At 39.5% G+C, this 26,525-nt stretch overlaps 1 protein-coding gene across 3 annotated transcripts in view; it reads right to left on the reverse strand.

The window, feature by feature from the left end:
* Nucleotides 1–26,525, reverse strand: part of HMGCR (3-hydroxy-3-methylglutaryl-CoA reductase) — a 53,228-nt gene that overhangs the window by 7,362 nt on the left and 19,341 nt on the right. The window contains exons 1-11 of one of the 3 annotated variants that reach the window (XM_033430036.2): nt 13,355–13,713; nt 8,125–8,312; nt 7,588–7,699; nt 7,221–7,308; nt 5,807–5,891; nt 4,804–4,909; nt 1,672–1,778; nt 1,451–1,567; nt 870–1,018; nt 504–751; nt 216–394 (exon numbers count right to left, since the gene is read on the reverse strand). In XM_033430036.2, coding sequence (XP_033285927.1) covers nt 216–394; nt 504–751; nt 870–1,018; nt 1,451–1,567; nt 1,672–1,778; nt 4,804–4,909; nt 5,807–5,891; nt 7,221–7,308; nt 7,588–7,699; nt 8,125–8,289 — 1,356 coding nt within the window. In that variant the 5' untranslated portion in view covers nt 8,290–8,312; nt 13,355–13,713. Of the gene's footprint in view, nt 1–215; nt 395–503; nt 752–869; nt 1,019–1,450; nt 1,568–1,671; nt 1,779–4,803; nt 4,910–5,806; nt 5,892–7,220; nt 7,309–7,587; nt 7,700–8,124; nt 8,313–13,341; nt 13,714–26,525 lie in introns of those variants that run through there. The other 2 variants (XM_004270816.4, XM_033430035.2) reach the window with 2 other exon arrangements.

Raw genomic sequence — 26,525 nt, forward strand, 5'->3', positions numbered from 1 at the left:
TCCTGGAGCTTACATTTTCTCATCTGAAAAATGGAGAAAATTCCACCTATCTTACAAGGTTGTAGGGAATAAATAAATAAGACCAGTACCTGTAAACCATGCAACAGTGTGCCCAGAACTTAGGTACTCAGTAGCTATAACTTCCTTCCTTCCTTTAATAAAAAAGCTCCTTTTCTTAAGAAAGATACCAGCTTGAGTTTGTTTTATTTTCTCACCTCTGCATTCCCAAGTATCTGCAGACATTCTTCATTAGGCCGTGGCTCCATGGGAAGTTCAATTTCAGGTTCCTGTGTCTCTAGTTCCAGTGAAGTATTGAGTAAGGAGGAGTTACCAACCACAAATGTAGCTCTGTTTGAGGTGTCAGTTTCTGCCACTAAGGGTTTTATAACCTCAACTGTTCAAGAGATCAAAAGAAATCTCACAACACTGAACTTTTAAAAATGACTCGACTTCTTGACAAATCAACAGTGGAAGAATGGAAAATGAAGAGAATAAGAAATCACCTTTTCTTTCTCTGTTTATCCTGGCCTCCTCCTCCACTGCATGGAATTTCTGGTCATTTCTGACCAGTATAGGGTCACGTCTACAACAATCATCTGCAACTTTCTTTTGGGTCACTACAGGAGATGTGATAGGGTTTTTTAACGAGAGTGTAGATTCTGTCTCTGCTTGTTCAAAGAAGATATACTTGACAGCCAGAAGGAGAGCTAAACTTAGGGTAATAACTTGTTCAATATCCATGCTGATCATTCTGAATAAAAGAAAGCAAATTAAAATGTTATTACTCAAATACAAAAGGCACACCTAAATTCTCAGTAGCATAGAGTGCTATGATTCATAGACAACGAAGTAGGGCTCAGGGAACTTACTTAGAGAGATAAAACTGCCATAGGGAAACACTTGGTTCAATTCTCTTCGACACATTTTCATCCAATCCTAAAGAAACCTTAGAATTGTCTGCTGGAGAAGGATCGGCTATCCAGCGACTGTGAGCGTGAACAAGAACTAAGCCTAGAGACTGAAATAAAAATGTAAAAATCATGTATCCTCTGCATATCAATGGAACCTAAACTCATCCTGTGCAACTGGATAATTAAACACTACCATCCTCCCATGGCCTCCCTTACCATGAAAAGAAAGACCCAGGCTTGCTATGTGACTGACTAAAGCAATGGCCCCATTGAACGGCTGAAAACATTCCCAAAAAAAGAACAGATTTTCTAAGAGAGATAAAGTGGAAGAACTTGAAAAATCTATTTAGGGCAGAGAGAAAACCAGGGGCCTCAAAGAAATGAGAAAAAATGATAGAAAAAGAAAAAAAAAAGGGAAGAGGAACATCAGTGAAAGAGCCAAAAATTGCACAAAGACAACAAGAAGGAAAAAAAATTGAAAAGCAGAATATGATACTGGAACTAAAAATAATGAAAGAAGAATAAAACTGTATAATTACCATAATCATCTTAACCCTCTGAGTAACAGGATTTGGTTTATTTTCTTCTTCTTCTAAAACTCGGGCAAAATGGCTGAGCTGCCAAATTGGACGACCCTCGCGGCTTTCCCGAGAAAGCTACAAAGTAAGTGAGCACTACGTTAGAAGGTGCTAATATTCTTTAGGTGAACTAATATGAAAAATATTACTCTTCTACTAATATAAGTAAGAACTGCTCTTACCTCTAAAACCAAGGACACACACGCTGGGAAGAAAGTCATGAACACGAAGTAGTTGGCGAGAACTGACATGCAGCCAAAGCAGCACATAATTTCAAGTTGACGCACCCCTGGTTAGAGAAAAATTAAATGCATCAGCTAGTAAAGCAGTATGTGTATTTCTGATGCTGCATACATCACAAGGACTCTTCCTATAGGTAGACAAATACGTGGAAGTATTAGTATATTAAGCTCTTCGTCATCTACTGGAAAAAGAATTAGAAACTCAGAGGTGCTGTGAAGCCTGAGCACACAGAGGATAACTTCCTCGAGGGCAGCGACCTTGGCTTCTCCCATGTCCCCAACGTCACAATGCCAGGCACGGCAGCGTTTAATATCCGTCTGATCATCCCCTTTGATCAAATGGTGTACTCTGTTTTGAGACAGGATATCAAGGACAGTCAACTCTAATGGAGCAAACTCCTCCCACCCCATTATACTACTGATCCAATCCCACTCATCACCACAAAAGCAATTCACCTGTGGACCAAGGACTTTTTGTAAAAAACACACTGCCAGTTATACCATTCCTGATATAGTATCATAATAAGTATTTTATATGTACTACTCAGCTCTGTTTTCAATATAACCTCTGTGGTGTCTACTGATGTTCTTACAATTTTGGTTCATTTCATTGATCTGTTTGAAAAATGATATAATGCAAAAAGGCAACCCAAGATCCAAAGTTAACAAATGTTCCATTACAAAATGCTTGCAGTATCACTTGGTAATCTTCTCAAATAGAAGGGAACAGAGCTGGGGAAAGATTAGATTACCAAATCCTACTCCCTCTCTTTACAAATAAACTTGAATATAAAATATAAAACGTATTTCTGATGTTATTCACATTCAATATAAAAATGTTTTGAAATACATATAAAAACTGATTCCCTTCTCCCATAAAGACTGCTAACTAGAGTAATACAAAAAAACCCTCAATGTTGTATTTTATTTTCTGAATCGTAATAGATCATTTGACTAAATAATAGAAAAAAAGCATACATTGTATTTTCTAAAAATTCTATAGCTATTACCCTCAAATGCAGAAATTCAAGAGAATACAAAATTACAATGACAAAAGCATTATGAACAACCTATATTTAAAAAGTAGCCAAATGTAATCTTTTCAAACTTGAGACTATCAAACCCATATTGACCATTGCTTTTTACCACCTGGCTACCTACTCTTTCCCTTTGTACAACAGTAACTACTGTCGTCATAGGTTCTTCAGGCATTCTTCCTTACTCTGTCCCAGTGGCGCAGCCTCTTTGTGCCACTTTTTTACTACAAGGAGGAAGCACCAATCTACAAGTTCCAAGAAGTAAAGACTTTTTAAAATTTTTTTACTGGCTTTCCAAAGGTTTACTTTCCTAGTTAGTATGTGTTAAATCTGTCCTTTTATTCTACCCTAAGCCAAATCCCTAATTTTACCATTTCTGTATGGCTGTAAATGCCTCCTAGCTGGGTTTTCCAATATCAAATCTAATCACTTCCTTTGTCCACTGCTCTGACTTATGACCAAACTCATCACCCTACTTTCCACATCAGTCTCCACTGCTTTCCACATCAGTTTCAAAGCCCACTACCAGTTCCTAGCTAATCCTCTCATCTTCTTACATACTGTTCGGCTTGTATAAAATCACATAGGTATATTTTCACCTGATCAAAAACATTTTTTCTTCACTGTGGTGGCAGTTACATGACTACATCTTTGTCAATACTCAAAACTATACCCAAAAAATAAATTTTAAGAAATGTACATTTAAAAAAATAATTTTAAAAAATCTTTGCTAAATAAACGTTGAATGACAGGTAAAATAACTGAATAAATAATAAATTTACCCTCAGAAAGTTAGCAGAAACATTATATATATTTAACATACTACCTAGTGAACAGACCTCAACTAATAATAGCAACTAACTACTCTCTTAAAAGTTAGATAATACACTTCTGAAAGAATGAAACCCCTTATTGAGGGCACTAAGGCACCAGGAAATACACTAGAATAGTAGTTAACTAAGTGTGACCCTCATGAGAAAGCCAGAAAATCTAGTCTTAGTTGATTACGAAACCTTGACAACAGCATGATATATTCATTCTGGCAAATTTCCATATGAGGCCATAATTTTTGTCCTATATAATGGAGTCCTGTGTTTGATATTTAATATCTAATTCTCTACTATCCAATTAAGGATGAAGAAACATGTGTTGAGGTCAGTGCTGGCTAAGTGCTAAGATGTACTGCATACTGTCTGATTAAATCTTCCTAACCACTCAGTTAGGTGGACCCAACTTAGATCTGTCCACCTCCTGACTTTTGCACTGTCTCCTACATGACAATTAAAATACAAGGAACCAAGTCATTAATTTAGTCCAGACAACAGCGGAGGCTGGAAGATGCTTTCTAAATGAGCCTAGAATACAATCTTGGTTAAAAACCAAACAAAAAGCAAATAAAAACACCTTAAAGTCATCAAAAAAGTAGAGCACAGGAAAAGATGATGAGATAGTAAGAGTGAAAATAAATCAGGGGACTTCCCTGGTGGTGCAGCGGTTGAGAATCCACCTGCCAACGCAGGGGACATGGGTTCAAGCCCTGGTCCGGGAAGATCCCACACGCTGCAGAGCAACTAAGACCGTGCACCACAACTACGGAGCCTGTGCTCTAGAGCCCGCGAGCCACAACTACTGAGTCCACATGCCACAACTACTGAAGCCCGCGTGCCTAGAGCCCTGCTCCGCAACAAGAGAAACCACTGCAATTAGAAGCCCGCGCACTGCAACAAAGAGTAGCCCCCGCTCAATGCAACTAGAGAAAGCCCGCCCACAGCAACAAAGACCTAATGCCGCCAAATATTTAAAATAATTAATTAATTAATGTAAAAAAAAAAAGAAATCGGTAACCTACTAAGTTTTTGCTAAAGCAGACATAAGGTCAGATCAGATATACCCACATATTCATACAATTAAAAAATTTTAAGAGTAATGTCAGACTTTTAAAAGTCAGAATTTAAGAGTAATTGATACAATTTAATATATTCCTTTTTCTCTTCTACAAACTCATTTTAAAATATATTAAAAACTGTTTACAAACCTGACATGGTACCAACTCCAATCACAAGACATTCTACAAGAGCATCAAGGGTGAATGTGGGACCTAAAATTGCCATCCCACGAGCAATGTTTTCCCTTACTTCATCCTAAAACACAGACCAAACATATCATGAGGGTAAGGTACAAAGTAACTTTTAAAAATGTTAGCGCATCCAAGGGCTTCTACTAAACCTAATTTACTATATTAAGAATAAAATACGCAATATGCTAAGACTAACAGGCATTCCAGATACAAAGGATAATACAGAGGACTAAAGAAAGAAGAATATGTACACTGCCCTGCTTTCCCCGTCCACTGAACGAGATATTTCTTAGGAAGAGTCCTTTGAAGTGGTGCATTAATCCTGCCATTTAAATCCCACATAAATCCTACATTTTATACTTTGGCTACCACTGACAGAAGTTCTTAGTTGCAAATTTTCTGAGATCATATTAGTATTATGAAACCTAAATATCCTTGTCAAAATGCTCAAATGATCATAAATATTCATCAAATACATAATCAAGGCAGAAGTACACGATATTTTATACTGTTACTCAGCGTTATTAAAAATGTTACGTTCTTTAAAGTGACTAATGAACACCAAGATAAAACTTTAGATGGGAAATAATGCTAGTGTTAATTCACGGGGTTTAGAAATCAATCTACCCTGAGATTCTTCCATTAGATCCTGTCTGTTCTCTGGTATGTTTCACTAGGTAGATACTCCAATTTATCCAAAAGACATAATACCTTACGTTCTGAAAACTTCAAAAAGGAAAATAGGGAAGATTCCAAATTCTAGAAGCTGTGGAATTACAACTGAGTTGTCAGATAAATGGGACAGTTCCTAGGGCTCCTAGGAAGACCAGTCTTAGGACTTGACAAAATTGCAGGCAATTCCTGAATCTTGAACTGTGAAGAAACTCTATTAATCTTTCCTATTAATGTAAACAATCTGAAAAAAAGGATACTACTAACATTCATGTCTTATAAATAATACCTGTGAGTTGGAACTGAGGGCAAACTTTGCTAGTGCACTTGCTCTGGAAAGGTCAATCAGCAGTAGGAAGAAGGGCAAAGCTTCACTGGGGGAAGAAAAAAAGAAAACAAGATGATCAGGTATTATTTAACAAAAGAAAAAATATTACCGAAAAGTCCCTTCCTAAAACAAAACTCCCCCCCACCCCTCGTCCCATGCCTTGTATGAGCTCTGGCATGTGTTACCTCTTTGCAGAACAAAAGGTATAACCTATATTCCTTTGACATCCTCAAAGCTAAATATATTAGTCACTCAAAATATTTAAGAATATTTTTAATGTTAAAAATGTAAATATATTTATACAGAAACACCTTCTGATAATTCTATAGCAAAATATCATCCTTAGTTAAAAAAAAAATGTGTCCTTGTGAATCACCATGGGGGAAAAAGAGGAATACAGGTGTCCCCCACTTTTCGAAAGTTTGCTTTACGCCACTTCTCTTTTATGAAAGACCTACATAGTAACCATTTTTGCTAACCAAAAGAAATCCAAACAAGGTTTTCACTTTGACAAAAAAAGGTGAAAAGAGAAAATAGCATTCAGTGTTTGTTTTGCAGGGAACCGTTACAGAGGCAGTGGGTACCTGGAGCAGACAGAGAGAACGGCACTGCCTGGGAACTACACTTAGCATCTCAGCACCGAGCTGCCATAGCTTTGAACTGTGTCTGTAAACACGGTGCTTTACCTTGATTTATTGTGTGCATCCCTTCAAAGATGTGTCCCAAGGCAACTGCTTCGTCACTTACAAAAGGTTTCATAGGAAAGGTGTACTTTCAGATAGCAGGGGAAACCTGTATACTGTATGCAATTCTTTTTTCATTAATTACTATCTATAGAAGAATAAACTGAACAACCTTTCTAGAGACCAAATTGGCGATAACAGCACTTAAAAGCCCTAAAAACCTACACAGCCACTGTTTCACTACTAGGAATGTATCCTAAGAAAATGACTATGAATACAAACAAAAATTTAGCTACAAAGACATTTATCACAGTGTTGTTATTAATGGGGGAAATTAAATAACCTAACAATCCAACCTAGAGGATAGGGGAATACTAGACAGCTATTACAAATAATTTAGTTTAGCATTAAGGACATGCAAAGATGTTGATAAACTATTATAAAGCATAAAAGTTATAAAGCAGTATATACAGTATGATCTCAGAAGTTTTCTTTAAGTATAAAAAAGTGGGACAGGATATATACTAAAACATTAACAGGTATTAAAATTAGCTAAATGATTACATGAAAAATTTTCCCATATTTTCTATAAACTTTTGATAATTTACATACTATAATGCTTTATATCATAGAGAAGAACAGTTCTTAACAATATATTTTAAAAGAAAGTATATTTATGCTTAAATACTTACTTCAAGCCTGTCAATTCTTTATCTAAAAAATGAATGACAACTGTACTGAATACAAAACTTGAGAAAATTGTGAAGAGTCCAGCAATACCTAAAATGACAAAATTCAGCAAACTGAAAAAACTTCAGCCTTTTTTACACACACAATAACAAACAGTCCCATACGATATTCTGAGAGAAATAATACTATTTTCTCCAGATTATTAAAGTCTCAAATAGCAGAACGTCTAACTTGAATAAAAAGAAATAAAAGTATTGAATACATGCAGCACACACATTTCCACACACATGATTTAAACAAACAGGTAAATTTCCACAGTAAATCAAAAATTTGATAGCACACAAAAAGGTTAATATATAAAATTATTACCCAAAATATATTTTGATCCAAGTTGGCGTAAATTCTGGAACTGGAAGTAAATATACAGGATTGCTATGCATCGTGTTATTGTCAGAATTATGATGTCACTGCTCAAGACATCCTATTGGGAGAGATAGAAAAGAAAAATCCAAATCAAAAATAAGAATTTTTATTTTGCATGCATCATTAGTTTACATACCATCATGATAGTATAAATTTAGGCACAAGTCAAATAAAATATTACAATGCAAATCAAAAATTTACTCCTAATTTTTAAACAATCTAATGTTTAAGCCGATCATTTTTCACTGTTAGTCACTTATGAAAGCTATATTTCTCAAGTAAAGTCAATTACACTCATTTGTATACCAAAAGCAAAAGAGAAGTATTTCCAGTGCATTTCCATACTATATAAGTAAATGGAAGTTATGAATACTGAAATAAAAATTCTACTCATAAGTTTTTTTGATTATGTGGTCTCTAAAAGGAGACACTCTTTAGAAATTCAAAATGTATTTAGTCAATAATCAGATTAATCTCACAAACCTCTTCAAACTTTGGACATTCATAATTCCAACCACAGATCTTATCGTTACCAGTAAACATGTTCATGGACATCATACAGATGGTCAGTGTCACTGTCCCCACTATGACTTCCCAGGGATGGGAAGCCACAAAGAGGCCATGCATTCGGAAGAGTCTTGACAACATTGTAGCTGAAGAATCCTTGGATCCTGGAAGGAATATCAAGTATGAACACTTAGTATACAGCTCACTGTATTCTTAGGAAAACATTTTAAGGAAAAGTGCATTGTAAACCCTGATTTGTATGCAGCGTCTTGTATATTAAGAATAAAACTATTTGACAGTATTCCTTATAATTCTGGAAAATAATTACAAAATTAAAATAAGAGGACTGTTATTACTTCTTTACTCACAACACTTAAATCCTCTATTATTCACTAACAAACAACTTAAAAGCAGCTTTTTCTTACCAGTTGTATGAATTAGAGCATTTAAGATCAAACCAAATAACACCTCAGCCCGATTATTATCTGAGGCAAGGAGGAGAGCAATAAAGCACAAAACAAAAGTGAGAAACAACCATTCACATTTGATTACCCTGACACAAAATGCATATAAGCACCCTCTTCATTCTATACATTCTAGTTATGCAAAAGATAAATACCAAACAATCTACTTGTTCAGTGTCCTCCTGTAAATCATTATCTTAGTTTATAAAGCTCTTCAAGGGCAGGAGTCCATTAGACTTTTCCATTCCATAAAACACATGGCATATGTCACTAGCAAAATGTTTAATAAACTTCCCAATGTTGCTGTCACCAGAGGTCTTTTCCCAAACTTTAACAGCATTTAATAAAAATGCTGGAACAGTACTTGAATAAGAGGATGGCTGGCCAAAGTAGACATCTACAGCATTGAAAAATTCCCAACAGAATATGGGTTATTTTGACCTAATGACTACCATGGCAAAACTTTTCCATGTTTGCCGGCTAAATAACAGTAATAATAATTTTGGTATTCTGGTTTAAAAAAAAATCTAGTATAGTTATTAATCTCTAATATAGGAACTTGCAAGCCTTCTTACACTAAAATTAATGCTTATGATAAAGCATATTAACTACCCATAAAAATCAATTAAGATTTAATTTTAAGGCCACTGATTGACAGACTATCAAGAATTCAAATGAATCTCACATTTATGGTAATAATTAAGAAAGTGATTCATTTATTGAAGAAAGAAAATAAAAAGGAACCAAATTAAGAAAAATAAAGCATTAATCTATTTAAAGTGTTAGGGAAAAGAAAATAAGAGATGGCTTTTACAAACCAAAGCAATTACTAAGCGTCACCTCTCACTGCATCACTCAATGTTCTCTATTCTCTACATTTCAGCCACACCAGGCCACCAAATAGATACCTGGTTTCCAAACCACAGGTCACAACCCTTCACTGGATCGATGAGATCATGAAATCAAGTTTATGAGTCAGAACAAATATTTTAAAATAAAAGGAAAAAGAGAAAAAAGCTGTGGGTAAGGCATGTGGTATGGGTAGATATTATTTTTTGAAACATTACGTTTCATGAAATTATACATATTAGTGTTTGTACTGGCTTCCGACATAACATGTATTTCTTATTGTGGGTCTCAATTTTAAAAGGCGGGCGGGTCACTGGAATGTATAAATGTGGCATGCATCTGCCTGTGTTTATTCAGGCTTTTTCAACCTTCCTCCCTGAGGCCTATTGCTCATTTCATCCTCCAGCACATTGCATTCATACATAGCAGTTGCTCAACAAATACCTGCTAATTAAAAATAAATTCTTAAGCTACAGTAGCATGCATTTTATTGACACATCTCGAAACAGACCTAAAGATGACTTTTTTAAAGATATGGATATAACTCCCCCACTTCAAGCCCCCCAGTTCTCTGCATTCAGAGAACATATTAAGGGAGGATGGGGTTGGGAAGAGAGGCTATACATTTCCTATACTATCCTGGAAAATGAACAATAACAAACATACTTTCTATTAAATTAGCAGGGACTTGGACTTAAAGTATTGGAGAATATTAATCATATCTTAGATTTGAACTCTACTTCATTTCAACTAAAAGCCTCATAAGAGCCTAGATTTTCATGACAGCCTTCTATCACATAACTTCCTTATATTTAAAAACAAAAAACCAAAACTCTATAAACTAGTCTAAAGGATCAACTAGCATCAGTGTTGCAGAAGATGAATTAACTAAAAACACATTTTGAAACTAGGTCAAAGTTTCTAACACTCTCTCCCCGCAAGCCCTCTCAATTTAGAATATTCCCTTAACAAGAAAATGTATTCTTCACTATTAAAAAGTTAATTCAGTTGAATTAAAATCTGAGCTGCTATCAAGAAGGCACCCCAATTTGATCACAAATAGGTTTAGCATTATTAATCTATAATTATATATTAGGGACATTATGTTTTCCCTCAAAAGCTTCATGGTAGCATTGTCAATACTGGAACATTTCTTTCCTAGGTGTAAAGTCATCTTTGCAACATTCCGGAAAAGATTTACACGTGATACCGTGACATGATCTCATAAACCATCTCCAAACACAGAGAACCTCACCTATTTGGAAATACAAAATGAGTAACCAAATGTACAAAGGTGTGTCAAAAGTAACTATAATTGCACATTTCCCACTAGCACCCTCTCGATTTCCCTGTGTTTTTGCAAATCATTTAAATGCCATGGAATCCAATCTTCCAACTTCATCAGCAGTTGCAAGTGGCACTAGCAGGCAATAGACAGCTCATGCCAATTCAAAGTACAGTATTTAGGCCATGCTGCAATAAAAATAAATTTTAGTTTAAAAAATCAAGTTAGGCAATGTATGCCTTGCTTATTCAGACTGAAGTATGCTGCAAACATTTCACAGATTATTCAAAAGAATGGATAATTTAAATTAAATTGAATCCCCAAACTCTAATTCAATATGCTACAAAAACCACCTACTATGGCCAATTGCAGAAAAAGATGCTTTGGCATCCTACTCTGATTCTTTCCTCCCACTCAGCACTCTTCCTGTGCTACACATTCCAGTATTTGATTATACACTATCTTACATTGTTCTCATATTAATTGCTGTGTACGTTTTGTCTCTTTGAAGGCAAGAACCATGTAGGGGACTTCCCTGGTGGCGCAGTGGTTAAGAATCCGCCTGCCAATGCAGGGGACACAGGTTCGAGCCCTGGTCCAGGAGGATCCCACATGCCACGGAGCAACTAAGCCCGTGCGCCAGAACTACTGAATTCAGCCCGTGAGCCACAACTACTGAAGCACGTGCACCTAGAGCCTATGCTCTGCAACAAGAGAAACCACCGCAATGAGAAGCCCACGTACCACAACGAAGAGCAGCCCTCGCTCAACCGCAAGTAGAGAAAGCCCATGCGTAGCAACAAAGACCCAACGCAGCCAAAAATAAATAAACAAACAAACAACAAATAAATAAACCATATCTTGTACGGAGTCATTTTTATTCCAACAGGATCGAGAATTCTGCTGCTCAACCCAGTATCCTATGGAAAAAAAAAAATTCTCACACTGGAATCAGGAAACCTGGATTCTACACCCAATTCTATGACATGGTGTGCCTCTGTGTAAGTCACATATCTTTTTATTCACTTATGAAGCTAGAGCTCCAAAGTTCCTTAACAAAGGCAAGTATTAAGTGAACCATATGAAACTGCTATTTTTTTGTATGGGAAAAACGGTCAAATGTCAAATATCAGCAATTTCATATGGTCAACCTAAATAGATAGTGATATAGATGTGTTAATCTATCCATGGGCTAGAAACTGGATCATACAAGAATAAAAAGAGCACATGCACATGCGTGCGCACACACTTCATCTTGAAATGCTTATGCCACACACACAACCGTTTTCACATGTTAATGATGTAATCTTTGCACATTTTTTAAGCCTTCATATTACTAACTCCCATTGTCTTTACTGCCAAGTTTATCACAAGTTGGAAAGACACTACCACCAAGCAGGCCCTCACAATCCAGTCTGTCACACTCTGGGCCTTTCTAGATTACCTCTAAATCAAAAAATGTCTTTCATTGCACGGAGAAAAAAAATAATTCACAAGCAAACATAAAAAATACATTCTCTACATTGCGTGACGCTAAAATTTTACACGATTACTTAGTACGGCCTGGAAACAGATGTTTCCCATGACTTTTCAGGACCAAGTCTAAGAAGGCTTGTCCTCAAAGACCTGAAAAATTTCAAACGACCATTTAAGATGAAGTACATCAACCTCCTCCTACTGCAAAAACTGACTGTTCTATTTGTGAGTCTCCAAGGTACGTTCTTCCTTATCAAAATACCAAAACCAAATATTCCGAAAAACCTACAAGGTTTGGACTAAAGGACATCAGCAATCAGCACCAAGGAGACTACGCCCCCTGACCAAAAAAAAAAAAAAAAAAAAAAGGAGAAGAAGAAAGAAGGAGAGGAAGGAGACGGAGAGGAAGAATCGTTGAAGTCTTCGGGCAAGTCTCTACCTTGGGCTCTGCATTCTCTCAATCCCGTTTCTCCTGGAAATAACCAGACGCATCTATGCAGATCCACGGTTCTTTCACGGCTCTGAGTTAGTCAGCAGCATTTAAGGTGCTGACGAACAGCAGCGCCAGGGCGTGAGCCCAGTGATAACTGCAAGCCTGGGCGTGAACGCCCACACCTGACAGACCTTCTCGCGTTCCCTCCCCAACCTGCGGGCCTGGCTGCCCCACAGCCCACCAGCATTCCTCGAATTAAGGGGACTCCGAGATCACCCTGCCTGGCACCCTTTCCGCCCCGACGATCGTGACTGCTTGGCCAGCACCGCCGACTTCGGACAGGGCCAGCGAACGCGGCGCCGCCCCGCCGGTCCACCGATGGAGACGGGAGCCCAGAAGAGGCCGGCCCGCCCCCCCGCCCCTCTGGCCCAGCTTGGCCCGCGGGCTCCCAGCTTGGCCCGCGGGCTCCCCGGCATAGATGCGGGCCGCCACTCGGCCGGCCGCACGTCAAGGACGTCTCCTCGCAGTCCCCGCGGGACCCGGGCGCCACCCCGGGCAAAGCCGCCAGCGCAGCTCCCCCCGGGTCGGCAGGAGGTGCCGGCTGCCCCTTTCCAGGGCCGGACGGAACTCGAGAACCGCCACCTGCACGACCCTAACCCGCTCCCACCCACCGCCGCCCTCCTCACCTCCCTATCTCACCAGAGGCCACCGTCCCCGGGATCTGGCGCTCCGCGCGTCTCCAGTCAACGAAGACGCGGAGCGGAAGAAACCTTTGCTTCTACGCACGCTCGGAGCCGGACGAGCCTGTGACCAATAAGGAAGGATCGTCCGATCGTCTAGCCAATCATCTGGGGGTTGCTCGGCCTGACGGCGCTACGTCACGAACGGTCGCCTTAACAACCGCCCACAGCTCTCACCCGTGCTGAGAACGGGCACCGCACCATCTCTCACCATGGCTCAGCCAACCAATAGCCAGTCGAATCCCAGCACTAGGGCCTGCCTATTGGTCACAGAGCCGTGGGGGCGCACGCATGGAAGCTGCCTAGGCGAAGACGATAGGGGATCTGCCGGGTGGAGTGTCCTACAGCCCAGGACCTGAGCTGGGGTCATTGTGGCTGTGAGAGTACAATGGCCAGGAGTAGTAGGGAGCAGAATTGGGGCGTGAAGATAAACGCAGGGTCAGGTCAAGGATAGAATGCACAATTACTTGGTGGAAAGAGGTGGAGGTGGCCCTGAAAACCAGGATGTACAAAAGGGAAGGTGGCAGCAAGGAGCAATCCAAACCTCAAGCTGACCCATTTCCGAAACCCAAACCGACACTTTCCTGTGATTTACCCATTCCTGTAAATAGTGTAAATGGCTCCAGTCATGGGGTTTCTCTCTCCCTCCTCCTCTTCCCCCATCTCCCTCCTTCTCTTCCCCCCTTCTCTCCCTCTCTCCCTACAGCACAAGGCACTAGGCACAGACTGTCGATTCGCTCTGAAATGTGCCTGCTTTTTTGTCGTGTCTGCTTTCCCTCTGACCCCTCCCTGCTGCAGACCTTTATTATCTCTTGCCTGAAATAATGCAATAGCCTCTCCTAACTGGTCTCTCCACGCTTAGGTGCTTCCACCTTCCAATCCTATTATTCCGTTGGCCTACCCCCAAATTACCAAGAGTTTGCTCATTGTCTGTTGAATTAAAGAAATTGGCAACCCCAATATGGCCCTACCCCACATTTCTTGTTTATCTCTCACTATTTCCTGTGTCAACCCTACATTTCAGCCAAAAGAGTAACTGACCTTTTTTCAGTCACACTCAGTACCTTTTTGCTCCCTGTTTATGTTCTCTGTTTAATCTGGACATGCCTGCACATTTCAACTGTTGAAATCCTAACTCTCCTTCAAGGACTATTTCATATGTCACCTCGTTTCCTGATGCCCTCAAATACAGTCATCTCTCCCTACTCTGAACACCCATAACATGTCCATATTCTGTGACCTGTGTTATTATTATGTGGAACTTTCTTAAGAACAGGAATTGCAATCCCCTCAACGTTTAAAGACCTATATTTTGAAACGCAGTCCCTGATACCCACTATACACTCAGGAGGAGTTTTAATAAACTATTATCTTGATAAATTCTCATAATTCTTATGAAACAGATATTTCCATTTACAAGAAAAAATGAGTTTGTTAAACAACTTGCTTTAGATCACATAGATAATAATTTGGAAAACTGAGATTTGAACACATATCTAAAACTTATACTGGTTCTACTATCCTCCACTGCTTCAGTATAGGATCTTTATTCATATCTCTTTACGAAATACTTTTCAAGCACCCATTATGTGCAACGCACCTTGGTTGGCACTGGAGTTATAGCAGCCACATGAGAGACATGGAAACTTCCTTTATAAACCTTATACCCCTTCATAAAATTAGATGACTGTTAAATATTTGTTGAATTGATCATAATGGAAGGAAAGAGTTTTCACAGTGAAGAAGACTAAGGGGAACTAACCAAAAACTAAAGTATCCTATTATGAGTCTTATCAAAAGAAAGAAGAAGAAAGAAAAAAAGATCTGTAAGTACTCAGAGCTAGAAACTTTGTTGTACTTTTAATGTCCCCAGAAGTCAAAAGGACCAGCTATCTCAGAATTATAAGTTACAGATTATATAAATGCTTACTAATATAAATTCAAATAAGGATTATGAAGGTGTTTCAACAAAAAGTCTTTAGACCAAGATCTGGAAACTGTATTCCCAAACTCGGCTTAATTAAGAACTCCAGTGAGATTATGAGTTCAAAAGCAAGTAATAAAGAAACTCTAATTGTCTAGTTTTATGTTCTTAAAACAACTTCTATATGATTCCCAATTTATGTCAAAAGGATCTTTATGCACTTAAATAATAATTTGTACTTAATGATAAATCACAAAATTTGACAAGGACACACATAGAAGGGGAAAGTGGGGGGGGGGGGGACAAAGGAATCTGTGCTTTCTTCTTTTGTGGGTTTACCATCACAGCAAAGAGTTTATAAAAGTACAATTTTAAGAGATCTAAATTTAAAGTAGTGAATGGCCCACATTGCCATCTTTATCCACATAGCTCTTAGTATTTACTTATATAAGTATGTTAGCCCTCCATCACTTTTCCTTCTTCTTGTTGTCATAGGCCATGCTTTAGGATGAGGAATTATAACAGGAACAGTAATAACAATAGTAGTAAAATTTTATATAGCTCTTTCTATGCACTAGCCACTTTTCTAAGTGCTTTATTTTTATTAACTCCTTTAATTCTCATAACATTCGGAAAGCATTGGTAGAATCTGCATTTTACAAATGATGGAGCTACAGAAACAGAGAAGTTAAGTAATCTGCCTAGGTTTACACAGCTGGAATATGAACTTTGAAGTCCATTTCCTGAGCACATGCTCTAAACCACTCCACTGTGCTATCTTGCACATATCATGATTGTTGAAGCCTCTGATGATCCATTGTGAAAGACCTTTCATAACATCAACAAAGAGTTTTACTTATTTATTTCCCATTCACAGTTCCCAGCTGCGTTCAAATTTATATCTTCCAGCTTTGGGTAATTTTCTCTCTCTCTTTGTCTTGCACAAATGTTTTTTTTTTTTATTTCAGGGATGTCTTTTTTAACTAGTACATTACAACTGATAACTGGTCACTTAGCTTTTGGCAGATGTTGTGATTGATTATCGCTCCTGCTCAAGGTCAAGAAATATTCACGGAGGAGCTACTCTGTGCTAGGCAAAGGGCTAGGCACTCAAGGTACAGATTCTTATATGTATATATATATTTTACCTGTGCCGCACGGCATGTGGAATCTTAGTTCCCCAACCAGGGATTGAACCCACGCCCCCTGCAGTGGAAGCGCAGTCTTTTTTTTTTTTTTTTTTTAATTTATTTATTTATTTGGCTGCGCAGGTCTTAGTTGCGGCATGCAGGATCTTTTAGTTGTGGCGTGTGGGATCTAGCTCCCTGACTAGGGATCGAACCCGGGCCCCCTGCATTGGGAGCGGGGAGGCTTAGCCACTGGACCGCCAAGGAAGTCCCTCAAGGTGCAGATTTAAATAAGAAAACATACACAAATGGATCCTTCCAGATAACATGGTAAGGGTTCTGAGTGAGGTATGCCAAGGGTCCACTGAGAAAAGAGGTAGGGCATGGAGTTGGGGTGCAGGGTGTTTTGAACAAGGGGAGGAAGTGGTTTGAAGGAAGGCTATTGTAGGCACTAGAGTCAAGATTGTGAGCATGAGAATGGAGGTGACAGATACAGGAGCAGAACATTTAATTAGGCAGAAATCTTGAAGTACTGTAGGATATGAGATATTTAAAAGGTGAGGAAGTCATGAGCAGGTTGGCTTATCTCAAGTTTCTACTGGTGGCATCTCACGTGGGCCAAAGTCTTGGCTATTCCTCTTTTTAAATTTTTTTTGCTATTTTACTTCAGTAGCAAAACTTAGAATTCTGCTTCTTTGTTTCTAAAACTTTCTAAACAGAAATCAATAGCTGGAGCCTCTCTTGAAGTTAGGAGCAAAGGTCTCTGCAGGAGAGGGTGCCCACAGTTAAAGATTTCTTCTGTCCACCAAACCTGCTTTCACTGTTTAATAGTGATTTTCTTTACAGTTTCCCCATTCCTCTCTTTAGGCCCTTCCCCAGCTTTGTAGAATCAGTTGGGGAGTGGGTATGAGATATATTGGAATATATATATTTTTTCTTTTAAAGGAATTTACACTTCTCAGGAAAAAAGAATGTTCAGACAGCATATCAATAGAAACAGCATATCTATAATGAGGAGTAAACATCTATTCCCGAGATTCTTAGGGATTCTTGGCTAGGGTGACTGGTTCCCAAAAAAGTCAATGAAAGACCAATAAAAGGGGAAAGAAAAAGAACACATTTTGACCCAAGTGTGAGCACCACTTTTTCTCCTTCAATAACAAACCTGGTCCTGGTCTCAGTTGATAAGAGTGGAGTGAGCCATTTACTATAAAATCTGTATCCAGCTCAGTTGTCAAGTCCCCAGTATCTTCCTCCTGTTCACCTTCATTCTTCCAATCCCAACCTCTTCCTTCAGCTTTATATTTGCTCCCAGTTGAGGGAGGAAATTATAATGGCGGGAGAAAAAACAAGGCAAGTGTAAAAGAAAATAAAGAAGGATAGGGGCGCAAGGGGGCTCTCTTCAGCTTCCCTGAGCAACTCCATTGAAAGAAAAGACAAAGAACAATTGCCCAGGCCTGCAAATAGTAGGCCATCTTTTAATATGAAAGTACTGTCGCTCGTACGTAAATATGGCCCAAAAAGTATATAGCACCCTAACTGTATCTGCTACAAATTGCAACGAATTTGGCTACAAGTAACAGAAAGCCTAAACTAGAAGTGGCTTCAACAAGATAAGCGTTTCTTTTTATTCTTGGGTAAAGAAAACTGGAAATAGTTCATCTAGGATTAACATGGAAGTGCAAGATGCTTTCAGGGACCCTTCTGTCTCTCTGCTTCACCATCCTCAGCCTGTGTTTTCCATCCTCAGGGTCACCTTATGGTCCAAGATGGCAACTGGAGCTCCATTTTCATATCTGCATTTCAGTCCTTTTGGAAGGAGCAGAATAAAAACAAAAGGGCGGAAAAAGGGCCCCTCCCAACTGAGTCAGCTCCTTTTCATTGTTTATATCTCAGTGGCCAGAAATACAAGGCAACAAGGGAGATGGGGAATGTAACCTTTTTTTCGGCAACAATGTGCCCAGCTCAAAACTGAAGAAAGGCTCCCACCTCTCAATCTTCCATATTGTCCCCACACTGGGTGAGCATACAGTAAGTACCCAAACCAGTTGCTGATCACTTAACTCAAAAACAGGAAACAATTTTACTATCAAGATTTTAGGGGCACAGCAAAAGATATAAACCTAAGATCAAAGATCTGTTATTTTATAAACATTAGCTTGAAATGTCAATGGAATTCTCATTAACATCTAGACTTGAGTTTCAGCTAAATCCACCGAAAATGTATAATATTACAAATGGTTGAACATAAAAAGGTAATCTGTGAAACTAGCAAAGAGGGCTCTCTTTCTCTCTTCTCAGATAAAGGGCCTTGGGAATCCCCTGGTGGTCCAGTGGTTAGGACTGCACTTTTACTGCCAAGGGCTCAGGTTCAGTCCCTGGTCAGGGAACTAAGATCCTGCAAGCCAAGTGGTACAGCCAAAAGAAAAAAAAAGAAAAAAAGAATAAAGGGCCTCACCGGTCTTATTCATTGCTTTAACACCTGTAACACTGAATGAATAGTTACCAGCAACTTTCAACCAGCGTGTGGTCTTGATTTCCCTGCTTCTTCCTCTGCATCGTTTAATACCTACCATGATCTCCATGCTTTTTTACCACAATGGCTACCTCCTTCTCTGAAATTGCTTAGGCCTGTGACTCCTGCCTCCCTGAGAAGGTTTCCAGTTCTTTCCACATTTGTTTCAGCTGGACTGAACTGAAACTAGTTATTGATGCTTTCAAAGCCCATGTCTTGGGGGCCCCGATGAGCACTGATAAGTCTCCTGACCTTGTCTCATCCCTAAAATCTTACTTTTTCCGTTTGACTTTGCACTTTCCAGGCTTTGAAGAATTTGTGCTTCTTGAATGACAGTATGTTATGAGATGTTCTTGATAAAATCTCCCTAGCTGGGTCCAAACATCCCTAAAGCTAATTTTTCCCTTCTCCTGGAGAATGAGTAGAATTAGCAAACTAACCTCTGTTCTCAAGAAAGGTATTGCCTGCTTTGTGGCCACCTAGAGGGGTGGAATAGGGAGGATGAGAGGGAGATGCAAGAGGGAGGAGATATGGGGATATATGTGTAGCTGATTCACTTTGTTATAAAGCAGAAACTAACACACCATTGTAACGCAATTATACTCCAGTAAAGATGTTAAAAAAAAAAAAGAAAGAAAGAACGGTATTGCCAAGGTCTCTGTGCTTCCTCTAGAAAGATGGGCTGTTTATCTTCCCCAAGGGAGAACATAAAACATCTGCAAAGACTGCTCAATGTCTCTCTGTTCAGAAATCCCGCTTGCTTGTTCTTTTGAAATACACGTTTAGGAAGAAATTTGACCCATGTACACCAAGGAAAGTTAAGATAATTATAGTTGGGCTAACAATTTTTGCCCTAAAGAAGGTAATGCGAGTAGCCAGAACAGACCCTTGCCCAGTCCTTTATTGAAATAGTTGCTCTAGAAACTCTCCAGGAGCTTGATTACAGGCTGTGGACAAAGCCTTAGGTCTCCTCTACTTTATTCCTCACAAGAGGAGCCATCTTTATTTTGGAATCTAGGACTAGTTGGACACCAAATAATCTCAATTTTGGTAAAGAGCTTAAAGCTCAGATTGTAATATCTGGCCATTGTGTGACACTGCATTTAATAGGGAATAAAGTGAGAGTGAAACTGTTTGGTCTCTGTTTTTAGGTGCCCTTCTCATTCTAGTTAAAAGAAAAAGATAAAAGTATAGTCAGGTACAGAGAAGGAAGGCATTCTGATTTGGGTAGGCCTTAAATGTAACAGAAGCATTTCTGTCCACTCTCCCCTGCACCCGTATGATAGACCCACTTCTCTCTGGTACCCTATTCTTTTCAAGCAGGCCTGACTGAGTCTAAAACTTCAACCTGCTTTTTCAGTTGATCCTATTCCTCCTTCACCGAGAGTAGGACTGTCTTGGTTTGCGTTCCCCCAAAGGCAAAGACTGGGTCAAAAGCCCTAGTGCAGTAACTCATTTGGGGGATGACCCCAGGAGGTCAGAATAAGAATGCAAAGAATAAAAGGGAAGAAGGAAAAGGCCAGTATCCAGCTAGCCACCACTGTGGGCAACTGGGGCTCAGTTCTGCTGGGGACCCTCTGTAGAATGCCCCTCTGAAGGATGGCAGAGTGGGGGTGGGTGAGTTGTGGTGAGGTGGGATCACTTGTCCCTCACTCTTTGGTTGAGAATGCCTTCTGGGGCACACTTCCAGCTACATGTATGCAGAGCAGAGATACTGAGGCTTTGGAAAAAGCCTTGAGACAAAAAAGTTGGAAGACTTGATGGTTGACACTTGAAGGTGGAAGTCTTCAGCCTGCCAGGAATTGCTGCTGCTGATGACACATGAGCAGGAGATGTGGCAAGAGGTACCTCGTAGCTGTGAGGACTGCATCATGGGTTGCCATGCCAGCCTTTTCATTCCTTTTATATTCCTACTGGGCCTCTTTTGACTACAAGCCCTAAGCCATTTCAGAAGCTGGCCCTGTTCCCCCCGAAATTGTTATAATTCCTTCCTAATGCCTGGGCAATAGTATTCCATTCACAAACCACATTCTGAAGGCCTCTTATTTCCTCACTTTGGTTGTCCTTGGCCTCTGAGTAGACCTGGTCCCCGTAACTGGTGGATGTCAACATTTTTAAGCTTGCAAGTACTCTAGTTTACACAAGGAAAGTGATCAATATATATTTGTTGATGGCTCTAACAATAGTGAAACTATGACTCTGGTTATAAATACTGTTAAGCAGGAACTTGCCCAGTCAAGTGAAGTCAACAAACATTTCTTGCCCTGAGTATTTCAAAGAAAGGACAAGAGGGCTGATGGCTGGTTAAGCAGGAATTCATGAAGCTTCTACATACAGGTGGAGTTACTATGATTCCGATATGTAAACTCTTATCTTTGTTGGACAGAGGAAGCATATTATTTGTGGGAGTTATTTTCTAAAATCAGTGTAAAAATCAGAACTCCAGCAGAATCCCAAAGCTTTTTAATTTTTTTAAAACCATGTGAGGAGGGAAAATGTCCGAGTCAAAAGTATCCTTGAATTCTACTTGTATTTCTTAAAATATAGGGTGCATATTTTGTTCTTACAGATTTGACAGAAATTCTTCTGCACACTAGATTTGACACCACCTGACTACTGAAAGAGTCCATCAGAGATAGGTAAGCATTTGAAACTTTCTGCCTGTAAGATTTAACTATGAAGTCCTAATATGCATGAGAACTAGCTAGTGAATGGTAATATATCCCTGTTTGCCTACCAAGTTGCTCTAATCTGTGTCAGTGTTACCCTTCTACTTGCTGTTAGATTTGAGATGTACTTCTTGTTATGAGAATTAGCCCATTATTTGTGATATATTTTGCAAATGTTTTCTTCCAGTTTGTCTGACCTTGCTTATAGTGATTTTTGCCATGCAAAAGTTTTGGGTTTTGTTTTTGTTTTTTTAAATGTAGTCTTTTATTATATCTGGATTTTGAATTGTAATTCAAAAGCCTTTCCCTACACCCAGATTATAAAGGAATCCATCTGTGTTTTCTTTTAGTACTTGTTGGGTTTTGTTCTTTACATTAAGATCTCTGATTCCTTTGGAGTCTATTTTTGTACGTGGTGTGAGGTGTAGATCCAGTTTTGTCTTTTGCCAAGTGGCTGTATTCCGGTTTTCCTATACAGAGAACACTGTATTCTCTGCAGCCACATCCATAACTCCCTCTTAGGGTGAGTCACTTCTGCCTGTATTGAATCATCTTAGTTTTTTTGCTTGGTTCCAACAAAACAAACAGTATCCTTGGTTCCAAAGGGTACTATTTTCTGAAACTGCTTACAGATTCTGGGGTGTACCTTATCTGGAGCCCTAGTGCTTCATGAAAAGAATATTGTATTTAAAAAACACTTTTCTGATGGTCTAGCCCTGCTCAAGGATTGTGGATATTTTAAATAAGGTGGATGATATGGTTCCCATGATTAAGGAGTATATGTAGAGTGATCAGAAAACAATTGAAGACTGCATAGAACTAATGAAATTTACATTTTGGCTTACTGTCTCAATACCCAGGAAGTACTTTCCCTGCACTAGTGTAATTCATTTTTTTAAAAATTGAGATGTAGTTGATTTACAATGTTCTATTAGTTTCAACACGGTGATTCACAATCTTTAAAGATTATACTTCATTTATAGTTATTATAAAGTATTGGGGATATTCCCTGTGATGTACAATATATCCTTGTAGCTTTTTTTTTTTTTTTTTTTTTGTGGTACGCGGGCCTCTCACTGTTGTGGCCTCTCCCATCGCAGAGCACAGGCTCTGGACACGCAGGCTCAGCAGCCATGGCTCACGGGCCCAGCCGCCCTGCAGCATGTGGGATCCTCCCAGACCGGGGCACGAACCCACGTCCCCTGCATCGGCAGGCGGACTCTCAACCACTGCGCCACCAGGGAAGCCCTAGCTTATTTATTTTTTACATAGTAGGTTGTATCTCTTAATCTCCTACCCCTATTTGTCCCTCCCCCTTTCCTCTCCCCACTGGTAACGAGTTTGTCTTCTGTATCTGTGAGTCTGTTTCTTTTTTGTTATATTCATTAGTTTTATTTTTTAGACTCCACATGTAAGTGATAACATATAGCATGTCTTTCTCTGACCTATTTCACTAAGCATGATACCTCCAAGTCCATCCATGTTGTTGCAAGTGGCAAAGTTCTTTTTATGGCTGAGTAGTACTCCATTTTGTGTGTGTGTGTGTGTGTGTGTGTGTGTGTGTGTGTGTGTGTGTGTATCACATTTTCTTTATCCATTCATCTGTTGATGGACACTTAGGTTGCTTCCATCTCTTAGCTATTGTAAATAATGCTGCTATGAACTTTGGGGTGCATGTATCTTTTCAGATTAGTGTTTCTGTTTTCTTCAGATATATATAGGGTAATTAGTCTTTACGAATGAGTTGCTTTTGAATTATTCTTTTCAGCTGCAGATAATGGAGAACCTAACTCACAGAGGTTTAAACATTTTTCCTCCTCTCACATCAAGAAATCTGGAGGTAGGTGGTTACTAGCATTGGTCCAGTAGCACAATAGTGTCAGGAATAGCACCTCTACAATTCTGTTGGCCTTTGACACATGGTTTCAAGATGGCTGCTGAAGCTCCAGGTGTTACATCTGGGTTCTGAATAGTAGTAGAATGTGCCATCCCCAAATACACCACTTTGGCACAAGGATAATTTTGAACTAGAGGCACTTGAAAAATAGAAGATTCAGGAAAGGCACTGTGACCTCCTTTTTTCTTCCTGAAAGCACTTTTTCTTTCATGTGGAAGATGCCCTCTCTACACCAGGAAGAAAAGAATATTCTTATCACCAGAGATCGGGAGTCGAGGCTAAGGGAAACCTGTACAAACAGATTTGTTAAATCAACCCTTATCTTCCTTTAGCCTACCCATATATTTTAGTTACTTTTCCACAATTAGTACTCTTTGTTCAACCTGGTATATAAGCACTTAGGTGTAACTGCTTTTTGGGTCTTCATTTTTCTGTGAAGTCTCTCACGTAGACGTAAAAAATGAAATTTGTACACTTTTCTCTTGTTAACCTGTCTTATGTCAACTTAATTCTCAGGCCCAGCCAGAGACTCTAAGAGGGCTGAGAAAAGTTTTGCTACCCCTATAGTTCAAAGGAGAAATAAGGTGAAAGGGCATACTGCATCTGTCTCTTTTATCAGAAAAAAAATTCTCCAAAGTTCTTCAGAAAACTTCTACTTATGTTTCTTTGGCCAGAACTATCACATGGCCACCCTTAAATGCAAGAGAAGCAGGGAAATAAAATATTTAAGTTTTGTAATCTCTTTTGGGGGAAACAGCAAGGGAGAGGGGACTGGGAATGGCTACTTAACCAACCAATGGATCGACCACATTGAAATATCTCATTTCTGCTTGCTGAAAACAATGTCTGGTATGATGCGGGTATGAAAATGCAGTACCAGATCTTATGCAATCTAAGTAAAATTTAAACAAGCAGCAGGTAGGAATCTCAACAGCATGAGTTGAGAGATCTGCTTAAAGCTCTGCTATTGATGGCATCTCCCAACTCCTAGTCTCTATGCCTCACAATTCAAATTCAGATGGAAGAGGTTGATTGGACCAGGTTGAATTGGCTGCCCACTCTTATTGAGGTCACAGGCAGGGGGCAAGTCATGGAGAAAAAGCCTGACCACTGAGGGATTATCCCTGGAGATGCTGGGGGCAAAGGGACAGCATATTTTAGTATACGTAAGTATAAATAATGTAAAAATCTAAACAACTTAGTATGTTGGTATGTGATCATTGGTGCTATGTTGTCAGATCCAGAAACCCAAAGAAGACAACTGCCCTTTAAGTAGGGTAATTATGCCTGTTCTTAAGTAGAAATGTCTTGATTTCCAGTTTCAGAAATTTAGCAGGCAAGTTTGTTAGTTTTTGTTTTGTTTGGGATACTATGATATAATCAAAATAAATATTTGGTCTTTGTCCCTGGTTCCTGGCACACAGCTACTAAAACCTTTAGAATCTGCAGAGTGATGAGAGTGTCTTTTGTATGCTAATTAGACGACTAGTGGCTGGGGTCCCTAGATAGTGTCAGGATGAGGGCTGGTCACCACAAAGACCAAGGCATGATTAGAGGGTTGGAATTTTCACCTCAACTCTCCCTCCCCCAATGCCCTGTGTCTTCAATTTCTTTTTGAATAATCCACCTGTCTTATTTGTGTTTATACACCTGCCTTTCCTCAAACAACACAATAGAGCACAATCTTGATCTCAACTGATCTAGTCTCTCAGAGCCCTTTCACTTCAAAAGGTCTTGATCTGGTGGTGCTGAGCTTGTAAGGGCACAGACTTGGACCTGGACCTGGGAGCAAACCTAATCCCCTCGTCCTGACCTCTCCTCCCCCACTTACTATCTCTATGATTGGGACAAGTTGTTTGACTTCTCTGAGGCCCTTTCCTCACCTGTAGTATCCAATGATTTATCTCACAGGGTTGTTGTAAACTTGAATGTATGCATAATACCTGGTATGTTATCACTCAACAAATGGTGATGGCTGTAACTGTCTTAGAATATTCCCAAAAGATTTCTTCTGGACTACAATCCAGCCATTTGACAGCTTTCAGACAAACTATATTTCCACTCTTTGCTTTAACCTGTTCAGAATATTCCATGCAGTGGTAGCCCCAGTCTGGGAACATAAACCATATTTATCCTGCAACTTTAAACAAGTCTTAGTGCAGTGGAGCAGAGGGCCTTGAGAACTGCAGAAATTCTTAGGAAAAAACTCATCCTCAACCTAAGGAGCAAGGGCACCAAAGCTTGGTCTGAAAGGATTAGGCCTCTTCGGAAAGGGCAATTCTGAAGTCACCAGGATATGCACTGACCTTACCTTTTCCAAGGACTTAAGGATGAGCAAAGCTGGAAAAAAAAAATCTGTGCCACTTTAACCTCAGTGCCATTCTGGAATGTATGCAATTTAAGTAGGGTGAAGTGTTGAGGACAGAAGATATGCCAGTTGTGGTTGGGGGATCTGTGTAGTCAACACCAGGAGCCTCAGAAGGCATCAGAAACCTGGAGTGGAACCACCCAGTGGCAGGCGATGGCAAAGAATGGCCTAGGATCCTTCCACCAACGGCACAGGCAAATAAAGAGACCAGTGAGGCACCCAGGATGACCTCCTGTACTATTTGAAAGGGATTTGAGTTAATGGAGGAGGTCATTCTCCCAATTTGCCAGGGCCAGCTGAGTGGAGGACTCCTATTTGAAATTATTTTAGCCCTGCTCCCAGCTGGTGTGACTTGGAAAAAGTGGGTTTCATCATCAGCTGGCACAAGATAAAAGCACAAATAAAAATTACTCTATCATAGAAATTCCTTTATCATGAAACATATTTGACCTGCAAACTTCACACAAACTGTACAAATGAATGGTGCAAGGGCAGCTTGGACACCTGGCTTCACTTTGACCTGAGTAAATGTTGAAATTTTTAAAAATTGATTGCTTATTCTCCTCAGCAGCTTTTCCATGTTTAGGCTAGTTTCCTAAAAAACTCTATGGGACGCTTACTGAAAATACA

The sequence above is a fragment of the Orcinus orca genome, chromosome 3 (assembly GCF_937001465.1).
Source record: "Orcinus orca chromosome 3, mOrcOrc1.1, whole genome shotgun sequence".
NCBI lineage: Eukaryota > Metazoa > Chordata > Mammalia > Artiodactyla > Delphinidae > Orcinus > Orcinus orca.